The sequence below is a fragment of the Parasteatoda tepidariorum genome, chromosome 1, assembly GCF_043381705.1.
Source record: "Parasteatoda tepidariorum isolate YZ-2023 chromosome 1, CAS_Ptep_4.0, whole genome shotgun sequence".
In the NCBI taxonomy this organism is placed as follows: domain Eukaryota; kingdom Metazoa; phylum Arthropoda; class Arachnida; order Araneae; family Theridiidae; genus Parasteatoda; species Parasteatoda tepidariorum.
In genome coordinates this window covers 52,803,576-52,817,265 of record NC_092204.1, presented here as the reverse complement: position 1 = coordinate 52,817,265, position 13,690 = coordinate 52,803,576, and the positions used below count along the sequence as shown (strand labels likewise).

The window sequence follows — 13,690 nt, the reverse complement described above, 5'->3', positions numbered from 1 at the left end:
AAAATTGTACTGCCATCTGGTGAGTAAAGATTGAAGATGTTTTCGTTTTAACAATAAACATTCATTTTTTATTTAATTCTATATTTTTGGAAATTCAGCAAATATCGAATCACCGATATGAAAAAACCATGATGCTTTATGAAAGAATAAAAGTAATAACCAAGGGCACGAGCAAATATAATTTTGGAGATTCCACGGTAAATGTTCATTAAAATATTTCAAAACCACACAAGCCAGAAGTTACTTTTACAAGCATGCAGCAGAAATTTTCGGAAACGATTTCAATACTTTAATTAAGGCTATTAAACTAAAAAAAATGTTGACAATATGTACATTTTAAACTATATTTAAACTCAAAAACATAAAAATATTAATGAAAACTATACATCATTAAAAAAAAATTATTTTTTGTATTACTACTATATTCCAAAGCTGCACTTAATATTAGATAACATCATAAAACTTCAGTTATTTTGCACAATTTTCGAGTATTAGAAAGAGATCGCTGTTTTCTCCGCATTATATAACGTTAGATTCAATACAAACTATACATTTATCCAGCTTTCGCTGTAATATTATTTTTAATTGGTTTTCATATATATTAGATAATATATTTTCTGTCATTATCTTGCATCTATTTTTATTCTTGGAATAAGTAAGAGGAAGATTTAAATGGTAGTAGAATAATTCGGCGATGCAATTTTACAAAATTATTTTGCCGAATTCCGATACTACCATCCATTTTCTTCTTCCTTACTCCAAAGTATCGAGTTAATTTTTATGAATTAATATTTCCAATTTAATTAAAAAATTAATACTTGAATAGCAAAACTTAAATTGAAAAAAACATTTTTTTTTTCTTTATAGAAAGAGTTTTCTGCTTAGATTTGTACCACTAATCATTTCTAAGTGTTTATTTTTCATTTTAAATGTATTCCTAAATTTTTTTTTAGAAATGAGCCAACTTTATCAAAATTTCAAATTAATTTTTCAGTTAATAAAATATGTTTTATAAAACCCATTACTCAGGACATTTCTCATTTCTGAAATTATGTAATAAAAAACCATGCTTAACAGTTGTAAAGTTATATTTTTATTTGAATTAAATTGAAATTTAAGCTACAAAAAAAATTCTGTACATTTATTTTAAAAATATGCTACTTATTTACAAAAAATTAAATTGTAGCTTTAATTAAAGAATTATTCAAGATTAAAATAAAATTATTGTTTTAATTTTTAAAAAGTTTTTTTTGTAATAATTGTGATAATAAAAGAGCTAATTTAAAAATAATCAAATTACTTATTTCTATTAATTTTCTTCCATTTTTTACTTCCCTGAAATCAAATAGAGAGATAACATAACCTAACTCTTTCAATATCTGAAATTTTACTTACCAAAACACCTGGAACAAAGTCCAAATGTACCCATAGAAATTTTTTCAGGGTGAAACCAGGATATCATCTAAAAAGTTTACAATAATTTCTTATATTCTAAAAACAATTTTACGTTGAGACACGAGAAATACTTAACACTTCGATAATTATTTAAAGCTACTATGTACTAAACCAACAATCTTTGCCAAAATTTTATATAATATTTAAGTTTAAAAAAATAATAATAATAAATAAAGAAAGAAAGAAACCCACTGTGCTTTATTTAACTAAATTTTGCACAAACATGTAATTGCATACCAGAATGAGACAAACAAAAAAACATTCATTTTTAAATCATCTTTTAAAAGCTGCCTATAGTGATAATGATAGTAATTTGACTATTATCTATATTGAGAAAATTGTTATCACGAAATTTATTTTTGTTGAAAACAAACCAATTCCATCTCTTATATTTCGCTGATAAGAAATTATGCATTACGAACATAGTAAGCTATAAGAGGCAAAAACCAAATTAGGTGTTATACGTAAACATTTTAAACGGGGAACTTAAAGGGGGGGGGGGGAAATGCAATAAATTGAGCGGATGCAGGAGTTCCTGATATTGATGAATTAGCCACAGAATAAGTTATGGCATGCATTTACAAAGCATGGTTTCGTAAAGAATATGCAGGATATTTCAGATGAAAATTTAAAAAAAAAATTTTGCACTGAGTTCAGTAATTTAGAGCAGTGAATCCCAAATGGGGTTCCGCAGAGTCTTAGGGTTCTATGGAAGGGTGAAAGGGTTTCCAAGAATATATGATTTTTTTTAATCTCACAGTAATGATTTTTGAAATCTTATTTATATTTAGATATAATTAATAATATTTTATTTATTTATTATTAGGTCGTATTTGTGTAATTATTTAAAGTGAAATAAAGTGAAGAAAAAAAAATAGCAAAATTTTTTGTTTAAAAAAATTAAAATTGTTCTAATAACGAAACCTAAAATATATCATGAGAAGAACCAGCATTTATGAAAAATTACATTTATATTTTCCATCGCGCTTTTCAAATCAAAATAATATGATTAAATTCGTTAATAAAGAAATATGTTTCCCTGTTAACCAATTTCAACTTTTATAACATCTCTTTTAGCTTTCGTTTCAACAAAAATTATAAAATCGCTTATTTGTTTCATTTTTGTTAAGTTTATAACCTCAAAACTAAATTAGATACTACTACTAATTCAACTGTCGGAATTAAAACTTAATTCAAGATTATTAATGAAAAAAACGATGAAGAAATTCTACTCATCTTCCTCTTTTTAAATATTTTCAAAATTAAGTGGTCTTTTGTTGGTTAGTAAGCTCACAATAGTTTTTATATACTTCATTATTTATTAAGTAAAGGTTCTGACGAAAAAATTACCATCACTTAGGATTCTGTAGCTGAAAAAAATTGTGAAACGCTGTTTGGAGGAAGAGGACAACACTTATAGTTTGTCTAAAGAAAGAACTCCCCTAGCCATTCGTCTGGACCCATGGAGGAGACTATGGTAACGAGGTATAACTATCTCAAGTAGGGGTGTGAGATCACTGTCTAGGACAGACTTTGGCTCGAGACGGCGATAAAGAAAGAGAATCTTTTTCTTCCATCAATTGTGTTAGCCCTAAAGTAAGAGAAGCTACCCTCCCTAAAATGCTCTATTCTTGTTTTCATAGCACCAGGCTGCTTCAGACTTTGGAGCGGGATGAGTTCTTACCGTAGACAAACTATAGTTGTCTTTTCGTTTCGATTGTCTTTTATCCGTTTGAATTACGGAATTATCTTTATCGATTTCCTCTCGTTTAAATTAAAACATTAATTTTATCTTAAATATCTCAATAATTTCGATTGCTTAGTTAGCAGAACCTTTTAATTTCAATTATATTTTTCTCTTCTTCGAAATCACCAAGAAGCGAATAATCAAAGTAAACTTCTTCAAGCTAATCCTGAAATTTAAAATTGTTATTTCTTATCACCCGTTATGTTTTAAAAGCCCTGCTGCACTTTTTGAGAATTAATAGTGTCATCAACGCAACAATATCTTTTGATTTCTTTAACTCATGTATCGAACGTTAAAGAAACGGAACTTTCCTTCAAGCATCTTCGATTTATGGGAAAATCCCCTTTCCACTTAAAAAATTGCCTTTTTGATTTGAAAAACAGGAAGTCGTGATAACCTTGACAGCAACTATTTGATTTGAATTAGTAAAAATAACATTTGAATATCAGATATTGAATTTATTTTTAAATAGAATCCCTACTGGTGACTGCAAAATGTTTCGATTGCTAAGTTTGTGAATAATCAAAATTTGCTTACCTGTGATTTCTTGCTTCTGAGGAAAAAAGATTATGATTTATTCGAAAATATTGTTAATTTCAAATATCAAAGTATGGAGCTATGATTTAATTCAATTCGCATTTTGATTCATACTTACTCTTTAAGTCACCAGTTAGGTACAATATTGAGTGGCATTCGATTCTACTAGCAACAAATTTCAAACTAAGACTTTTTTAATGTCATTAAAAAATAAAAGTTTTTTATTAAAACTGAACATCACGCCATCTATCGAAAAAAAAAGTTTTATAAACTGAGCAACCATAATGTATATGTTTTTCAGCTACATTTTAAATAACTTGTGCTTTTAAATTAGTGGTTGTAAATTTTAATTACTTGTGCTCGTAAATTTTAAATAACTTGTGCTTCTAAGAATTTTCTTTTTCTCTTTTAAAAGATCATTATATCTTTTTCCTTGTTTTCTCTAAATTTTTAACCTGTTTCATGAGTTCTGTATACTTGCAGCTTATATAAGCTGCAAGTATAAGTTTATAAGTTTTATTTACTGCGCATATGCGCAGTTAATAAAACTTATTCTTCTTAATTTTCTTCGTTAATCTTTTATCCTTTTTGTTTTTATTACGTTATAATACACACACACACACAGATATGTATATNTTCTTTTATCCTTTTTGTTTTTATTACGTTATAATATATATATATATATATTATAACACTTCATTAATCTTTTATTAAAGCACAAGGTAAAAATACTTATTTGTTGCTATCAAAAAAATATTATTTTAATAATATTTTTTTAAATCGTGACTTTTAAAACTCTGGGTATTAGAGAACTTTACATGATAATTGCTCAGACCTAAATCCTATAGTGTATGCCTTAGGTTGCCCTTGGCCGACGCAGGGCCGGATTAAGCGTAAGCGGAGCCTTAGGCCATTAAAATTTTTGGGGCCCTTAGATAAAAAAAATTCTCTCGTATACTTTTTATTTAATCAAATGTAAAAGTATTTATCTATCTTTTCATTTAAAAAAAACATATTTAAAATTAAAATGAATAACAATAAATTAAATTTTACTTTATTTTATTAAATTAGAACTAAAAAATAATCATAACATTTTGAAAAATCATTGTTTTTCTTAATTTTTTAAAATTTATTTTCAAAAAATCCATTTTAAGGGGGTCCCTAATCATTGGGGGCCCCAGGCTATGGCCTAATGGGTAATCCGGCCCTGGGCCGACGTTTTTCACAAAGAATGCATACTCTCCAAACGTGCAAGAGCTGAAAACCGCCTTGAGAGAGGATTGGGACAAGATCCCACAAGGACTATTCGATAGTTAAGTGAACAACATTAGTAACAGAAAAATAATATATATACCATTAACTCGGTTACAGTTCTGCAGGTTGAACTGCGGATGTGAAGAAATCATTTCAAGCTTATTTTCAGTCATTTTTAATTGAACGAAAATCTTCGCAGAATCGGTATGCAACTCTCTGCCGGCCTTTGATAAAACGTTTATCTAATTTTTTTTAACAGTTTCCGTTAACATTTTTCATAGCTATAACTTAACATAGCTTTTTCTCTTGTCCATATAAAGGCTATCAATTACCAAGAAAAGCTGGTGAAAAAAAACATATGCTGTTATTTGCAACAAAAATTAATGATTCAAATTCGATTTTCCAGCAAGATATTGCCTCCATTGATCTAGAAAATCTTCACGGAAATAGTTTTTAGATAATAGAGTAAAAGCACGGAATGGACTGTCGATTTTTCTTATCCTAATCTTTAAGAAAGAAGAAAGCTACATCATCAGTAGGGTAAGGCTGTATATGCAAATGACAGGCAGTTTCAGTCTGTGGCTGAATTGAAGGCTGCCATCAATTAAACCCTGACAACATTGATGCTACCAAAGATTGATGACAGCATCGTAGATTCGAATTCATATTTAATCATTGCTGATATATTGGCTATGAGCAGTGGTGTTTTCATTTCGAGGGAAAAATTTCCCCTCTTCTGTTTTTATTATTCAATTTATTTACCCTGCCTTGATGGAACAGTTTGTTATTCCTTTTAAATATATATTGTGTGCGGGCTTACTGAATATATGTGTTTTGCTTCATGTTGTCTACGAGTTCTCTGTACCTACAGTACGAGTAAACTGCACTGTAGTTGTCTCAACCATCTCGGATCACCCATATTTGAACATTTGTCAATTATCTGCATTTGATAACAACCTCCAGTGGATTTCATAGAAATTTTAACGGTAATGTACGCATTGTACTGTTTAGAAATAACTTGGATTGTTAAGCTGATTTTTAAAAAAGAAACAAAAAAGCTTTTGTGTCATATTGCAGCTTTCATAATAAGTCTGGGATTCAAATTAATGGTTTTCTCTAAGTTTTTCTTTCAAACTTGGGGAGATAAGTCCTCGAATTTTCATAATCTTCTTTTAGTAAACCTATCACATCCAGGGCTAAACACAATCGCGTATTCGCGTGTGTGCACGCAATCAGCCAGAATGGTCCCCGTCGTCAACCACTACTATTCAACTCAAGTTCACTAGTATATACAAGACGTGTTAACTCGATTCTATGTTTGGGTGTACCTTTACATAGAAGTAGGTTGATATTGTAGGTAGCCTAGCCCCACAGTTCCTTAATATACTGCCGTTAATCAGAATTATTGTTCTTGATGTGCAAGGAGCATAGTTTCCATTCGTTAGTTATGAGTGTAGACATATGGTGTTACGAAACACAATTCGTTAATTTTGAGATTTTAATTAATAGATAAAGCATGATCTGTGAAGCCTTTGTTTTCAACAAAATTATTTCGCTTTATTTTCGAAGCTAAGAAAGAAATTCAAACGGTTGAACGGATAATTAACAGAGTATAAGTAACAAGCTTCCTAAAACCAAAATGGACCACTATAAAAATTTTATCTTTTTTTAATTACTCTTTAGCATAACAGTAAACTTCAGTAATCAAGAATAATAATGAATCCTGAATAATTGCAGATAGAGATTCGAATGGTATCTTGTGAATAATTTTTAAAAAAATGTAGTTTCCAAATATCAAGGGGAGGGGGTGTGCTCCTGGGCTAGAGTAAAAAAATTGGATATTTCTCTCATTCATCAATTTCTCTCGGTAAATTTCGGGTAGAGGGCAAAATTACGCCACTTTTTCATATGCAGGTACGAAATAAAATACTAAACTGCTAAATAGCATAAATTAAACAAAAAAAAAACAAGGTTTTTATAGTGGAAAAGTAACTTCTTAATTTTTACTTTAGTTGCAACTATAGATTATTTTTATTCCGCGTTTTTAACAACTGGCGATATTATGACATGAATGAATATACTTATTACGTATTTCAATAGTCACATTTGAATTGTCATTTTCTAATGAACCTTTAAAATGAGTTTAAAAGTACCAATGACAACACGAGTCCAATGAAATGAGTACACATATGTGTGGGGATAATGCGGAAATGGTAAGTTTATAATGGTCTTTTATGAGTATATTTTTCTGCACTTCATTCGAATTTCACGTTCCCAAGTCGAATAGTTTGTTACCCATAACAACGGGGTTGGCGTTTTTGAATATAGAGAGATAAATTTAAAAGATCTGAGCTTTTTCTGATTAAATTCCTTGTAATTGCTACGATTGTTATCATAGTAAAAGTTTGTTGCGTTTTTTTTAACAAGATTTTAAACGGTATTAATGCAAAATATTGTGGCGGAACCTTGTATATGGTAGTATAATTTTCTGATCATCGACAGATTTCGAGAATTTTTTGCTCTGGAAATGGTCTGTTGACGAAATGATGTAGTCGATGAAATCATCTATCAAGGAAGTGGTTTCAATATTTAGCAAATTCATTTATTCACCCTTTCCCCCCCCATTCTTTTCATTCATATAGTGTTATTGCTATTTTCTTGTGTAATCTAATCTATAATAATGTGTTTTCAAAATTTAACAAAATAAATATATATAAAAACATTAAATGTATAAAGGTTTTGTTTTTGCAACGTGATGTTAAAACAATTAGTATAGGCACTTTCAATTTTTTTTTTATTTTTTAAAAAAGCTTCTTTTTGGCAATTGACAACAGAATATAAAAGTTTTGCTTCAAGCTAGGTTTAAAAAATTCCAACAATACTAAATAAATTGACATATCGGGTAATCTAAAAAATACCTAAATTTTTTTACAGAATTAAGCATGACCAGATGACCTAGTCCAGCGTTCCCGGACCACCGCGGACCTGTCAATGCTTGATAATTTTACCACGGCCCGCAAGGGGGGGGGGACGCTGATTGTTTATATTTTAGATAATTTTAAACTACATACATCAATTTTAATATACATCATATTAATTTTAATTTAATTGTATTTAAACATGACCTTCAAAACAAAATACAGTTACACCAAAAAATAAATATAAAGTGATTTAGCATTTTAATTTACTAGAACGTTAAATCAATGAGAACCCTAAGCTTGTTTCTTTGCAATGAGATGGTTCCATCTGGGGGTAATTGGAGATAATGATACATTAAAAAAATTTATGTCACTACCTTCAAGGGCCCCTTTTTTTTAAATAAATAAAATTTTAATGGAACACAGATATTTTTAATTTGGGGTATAAATTCAGTTTCAATGAAATGGGCGGCCCGGAACCATTTGATCCATGAACACTGGGGAACACTGAAGTCGATAAAACGACCTGCCGACGAAGTTATTGTTGTTGAAATGAACTCAACCCATTAATAAATAAGACATTAGAAAAATGAGTTGGAATCGAAAAGAGATATTATAGGGTGTGACGCAGTATTCGAAAAAAAAAGAGGCAAAGTTGTGAGCAGGTAAGGTAATTGAGCTTGCTTAAAACAAAATTTTTTATTTAGCAAGCCTTTCATTTAAGTGAATTTCACATATTTGTAACACACTAAGATTTTGAATGATCTCAGGACTAAGTTATTATAAAAGAATTGTAATTGAAAATGTTAGTATGAATAACAATATTAGAATTAAAAAAAGAAAAGAAAAAGCTTAACTATTGGTATGAGGATATGCCTATAACAAAATCTGTTATTTTATAATCTCTCTCTTCTATTTTAATTATCGACACATGGAGAACCTTTACCTCTTCATTGAGAACTAAGATTATGCTAGAGATTGTTTGAAAATTTTTGGTAACACATAGCCTTGTTTCTTGTACCAATTTTACTTTGAAAAGCAGTCAAAATGCACAAGATAACAATTTGTTTATTTTATTATTATTTTTTTTAAATTTATTTATAGTCTAATGCAGTGTTTCCCAAACTTATGACTCTTGTGTACCCTTTCTAAATTCTTCGAAACGCTGTGTACCACTAATAAAAAAATTTATTCTTTTAAACTATGCTTATTTTTCTTTCTTGGTACAAAGTTGTGTTAATAAGTTCATTTGCATCAGTGAGAAGGATATTATTTTTGCTAAAAATTATATTTTATAAAAATAATCAAAATAAGTAGAATATGTCAAACCTTTACTATAAAAAAATTGCACAAAACTTAAAAATCACAACTGGCTGCGTTCACCACTAATTATTAACTGTTAACTTTGCAAAAAATAGCCAAATGAAAAATACGTAATCGTAAATTTTCGTGGCTAGCTTTGTTTTTAAATAAAATTTTTTGAAATTTTCGCTTGTTGCAAGATATTTCGCATAAGAACGCATACCCCCGCTAAACTGTTCCCGTAACCCTGGGGGTAAGCGTACCATAGAATTTGGAAACACTGGTCTAATGGAGGCAGAAAAAAAGTAATTAATTGCAGTGACAATAATAATGAAACAACACAAATTTATATAATGTCATTAAATTTTTACTAACACATTATGAGTTCGTTCAAAATATATACAGTTCATTTATGGAAAAAAATTAGGACAATTAAACATTTAATTAACAAAGCACTAGTCTACTTGATAAAATAACACTAATTTCGTCATCGTATGAAAAACATTGCCTTGACAAAATGTACATTATTACATCACAGACAATTATCACATGACACGATGGAATAAACAACTCATCACTGTCAAATATTGAGTAGAGCTCGCACTTTAGTAAGAATGATTTCCTCTTATGTTGTATTAATGAAACAAACATTAAACACAAACAGAATATTTTACACATTGCACGCTTCCATTACTAATTTCATAACATGAACAATAAAATTTGTTAAATTAGCTAACTGAAATTATATGAGTAATTTTTTACACCAATAAACAGTTTGCAAATTTCACAGAAGTAGTAAACTAAAAAAATATTAATATAGATTTTTTTTAGTTGAAATATCAAATTTCAGTTAAAATATTGTACATTTGTTTATGAATGTATAAATTCATGACTAAATTTTGAAAACTAGAGAGAAAAATTTTATGAAATCAAAAACAATAAAAAATTAGAGTCATCATATTCTTTAAACGTTTGTATTATTATTCCTCTAAATTTAAATTAATTTAAAATGTAATTGAATTTTGCTATTTTAGAAATTGTAAGAAACTTTCCTTGCAAAAAAGTAATTGTCATAAAATTTTCACCGAACAAAATACCATTTTTTAAAAATATCAAATTCTAATGCAAATATGAGACTAAAATAAATTCAAAACGTAAATTATTTATTAAAAAATATATAAATTAAATACGAAATTTAAATTTATTATTAGAAAAAGAAACTATATGAAAATGGAAGAATAAACTAATCAGACAGCAATAAACTTAACAACATGAAAAATTTAATTATAAGTAATTAAATCTAAAATTAACATGCATTCCAACATAAACAAGCATTCACAAAAGACTATCATACATTAACTATATATTAATTTCATATCTAAAATAATATAAACACTTGTTTGATTTTTACAATTGTATTAAACATCCTTTTGACGAGCTCTACCACACACATACATTATCAAAAATGATTGTTAATTGATTGGTTGAGAAAAACCAAAAGCACATAAAATGATGTTTGTTGCTATATGTTGCAGGTAAGTAGAAGATGTATAAAGAATAAATATTATGAATTGTGCAATATTTTGTTTTTTGAAAATAACTTCTCTCAATATTTGCTTTTAAAAATTAAATTACTTGTATTTAAGAATAAGTGAAATAATATTTATAAAAAATTCTTATCAAAAAATCAACCATAAAAAGTCATCTCAATTAATTGATAATTTATGAAACATTTTTTAAAACATAAATTTAGCATTTCTACATTAAATAAAGATGATTCTACTTCAACAACTTCAGTCTTGAAATGTTAATATGCATAGCTACATACACTTAAACAATTGTATTTTAAGTATTGGAGAAGATTCTAAGTACTTTGTTTTCCAATTACATATAAAAGTTTAATTATATCATTTGCGGATTATATAAATCATAGTTGTAGGCAAAGTAATGAAATTTTACTTTGTACGGCCTCGTTCAAATATTAAAAGTTTATAATATAAAAGGGCATATTGAAATCATTTCATATAGAGTAAATGCTTTAAGTAAATGGTATATTTTTAATTTACAAATAAATCTTTTTAATTCAAAATAAAAAAAATTTGAATGTGAAATATTTAAATTATCCCTAGCAACAATTTTTACCCTGGCCCCAGTTGAGTTCAAAATTGGCTCGATATGGCTCCTATAAGAACATTTACCGAGGGACCAATATTGGGATGTCTAGATTTTTTTAATATTGGTCCTAGAATGGCCTACAGTGGGCAATATAGGACCTATATTGGCTAAATAATAGATATAAAATATCGGGTGAATCTAACAATTCTATAGGACCGATATTGGTTGTTAAGTGGCTGTAAAACATCGGGTGAAGCGGAAATTTCTAAATAGGGTCAATATCGGAAAAATAAAGGCCTTTTGAACAATTATTGAGCCGAGATTCATGAATATTGGCCCAATGAGGGCCTAAGTTATTTTGCTGCTAGGGACATTACAACAAATTTTTAAAAAATGATATTTGGTTACAAACAATTAAATAAATGATTTCTACAGAATGTTGATTATTCTTTATTTTAATTTTAGAATCAGCCAAAAGGTCATGTTTTTAATGATATGTCATGGTAAGTCATTCAACAATTGCTTATAAAAAAAATCTAAAATCAAGACTGAAGCAATTGAATTAATTTTATCGAAATTTAAGTTGACGGTATAAATTCTGTAAACATAATTTGTATCTTAACTATAACAAAGAGAAGATTGAAGAATCAAACAAATGCCTCAAAAGATGAACATGATGATTGTTGATGATGATAGATCAGCAATTTGTACTTTGAGTGACATATTGGTCAAGGCTGTAAACCGGATAAGCGAGAGTTGTTTTTAGAGTATCATTGTGTTCCTCTAAAGACGTTTGAGCGTAATGCAGCACTAAACTTTTTAAACTCGGATGAACATTGTAAGGTTCTGCGAAACCGTAACCTCTCTCAGTTTTGTAAATGAGACAATGTCCAACTTTGCCATCAGCTCTGTAAGATATAAAATAAATTATGTTATTGATGGTAGAGTTGAAAATAATTATTTTACTTTCAATTAAATGCTCTTTAATTTTCTGTTGATTTAACTTATTATAAAATTTTACTTATTTAATATCAATAAATTATCATTTAATATGATGCTAGTTCAAAGTTTCTTAATTATATTTTAATTACTGATAGCATGAATTGTATATTTAAAATTTATATACATAATAAACCATTACAAAAACTTTTTATTTGTTGAAAATAAACTAACACGTTAAACAACATAAAACGAACTGAGGTAGATAACAGTAAAAATATACTAGAATAGATGACACATACATGTTTTTTCTTATTTCTGTTGTTGCTATTTATGACATATTAAGGATAATTGTAAAAGTAGTTGGTAGTTCAATATGGAAAAAATTTGTTGTCAGTTTACATTAATATATATGATGAAAAATTTTTTTTAGTTAATATTAAAGACAAATATTGTTGATAATGGAATATTTTCAACAGATAAAATTTACATATAATTTTATAAATATAAATGCATTTATGATTAAAAAAAAAAACTTTTTATAGGTATCTATCTATTTATATTAATTGAACCAAAATGGAACACTAAAAAATTTCTAACAGAATTAGTAAAAATTTTTTATGGAAAACATGTTGAACTTTTAATGCATTGTCTACCAGTGATGAGTTAACTCATCAATGCATTTGAATTATCTATTTCGATACGAAACTCGGGAATATTTCTGAGCTTAATTTCATTTCATTCAGTATAAATAAAAATTAATTGGAGGTTATTTTGAATGTTTTATCATACTTTCATATTCAATCGCAAAATAATAGCCAGTGAAATGAAAGGTTTCAGTGTAAAATTGCTGATCAGCAAAGTGTTAAGTGCCTTAAACTCCAATTAAGCCCCTTTTCCTGATTATTTATTTATTTATTATTATTTTTTTGTTTCTGAGTAAAATTTCTTGTTCTCTATGTTTTGGGATCACCTTGTGTAATTCCCTATATCATGAATTAAAAGCATTGTAATTATTTTAGATTAACTTAGTTATTACATTAATAAATACACAGTTACATGCCTAACCAGTTTTAAGAGTTCTTAACTTACTAAAGTTTAAGGTAATTAGACTTAGCAGTAATATTTTTTAATGAAAAAAATACTTACACTATCGAAAGCGCATATTGACCTTGCGTCCGGCTATTGCGGATGAGAAAAGTTCCATCCGGTTTACCGGCAAGAAGATTAGTAGCTTCATTTCTAGAGAGATCTTGACGAAACCAAAGTGATTCATTGTGATGGGGTAGAGTTTCATCATCTTGAAGAAAAGCACTCTCTCTATAATTAAGAAGAAAATAATCATGAACACAAGCAAATGCAGGTAGCAAAATTTTTAGTGCCAACATCCTTTTTTAACACTATAAGCCCGCCTAAAATAAAA

At 28.1% G+C, this 13,690-nt stretch overlaps 1 protein-coding gene and 2 long non-coding RNA genes across 5 annotated transcripts in view; 1 reads left to right on the top strand and 2 right to left on the bottom strand.

Moving 5' to 3' along the window:
- LOC122269752 (uncharacterized) overlaps positions 1 to 3,893 on the bottom strand; it is an 84,568-nt gene extending 80,675 nt beyond the window's left edge. The window contains exons 1-2 of the long non-coding RNA XR_006225367.2: positions 3,740 to 3,893; positions 1,396 to 1,462 (exon numbers count right to left, since the gene is read on the bottom strand). This is a non-coding gene — a long non-coding RNA (uncharacterized lncRNA). The remainder of the gene's footprint in view (positions 1 to 1,395; positions 1,463 to 3,739) is intronic.
- LOC139425407 (uncharacterized) overlaps positions 1 to 11,984 on the top strand; it is a 36,179-nt gene extending 24,195 nt beyond the window's left edge. Inside the window, exon 2 of the long non-coding RNA XR_011636661.1 lies at positions 11,794 to 11,984. This is a non-coding gene — a long non-coding RNA (uncharacterized lncRNA). The remainder of the gene's footprint in view (positions 1 to 11,793) is intronic.
- The window catches only part of LOC107439742 (phosphatidylinositol 3-kinase regulatory subunit alpha), a 99,038-nt gene continuing 97,099 nt past the window's right edge, over positions 11,752 to 13,690 (bottom strand). For all 3 annotated transcript variants that reach the window (XM_043044325.2, XM_043044326.2, XM_043044328.2), the window contains exons 21-22: positions 13,417 to 13,587; positions 11,752 to 12,236 (exon numbers count right to left, since the gene is read on the bottom strand). In XM_043044325.2, coding sequence (XP_042900259.1) covers positions 12,026 to 12,236; positions 13,417 to 13,587 — 382 coding nt within the window. In that variant the 3' untranslated portion in view covers positions 11,752 to 12,025. The remainder of the gene's footprint in view (positions 12,237 to 13,416; positions 13,588 to 13,690) is intronic.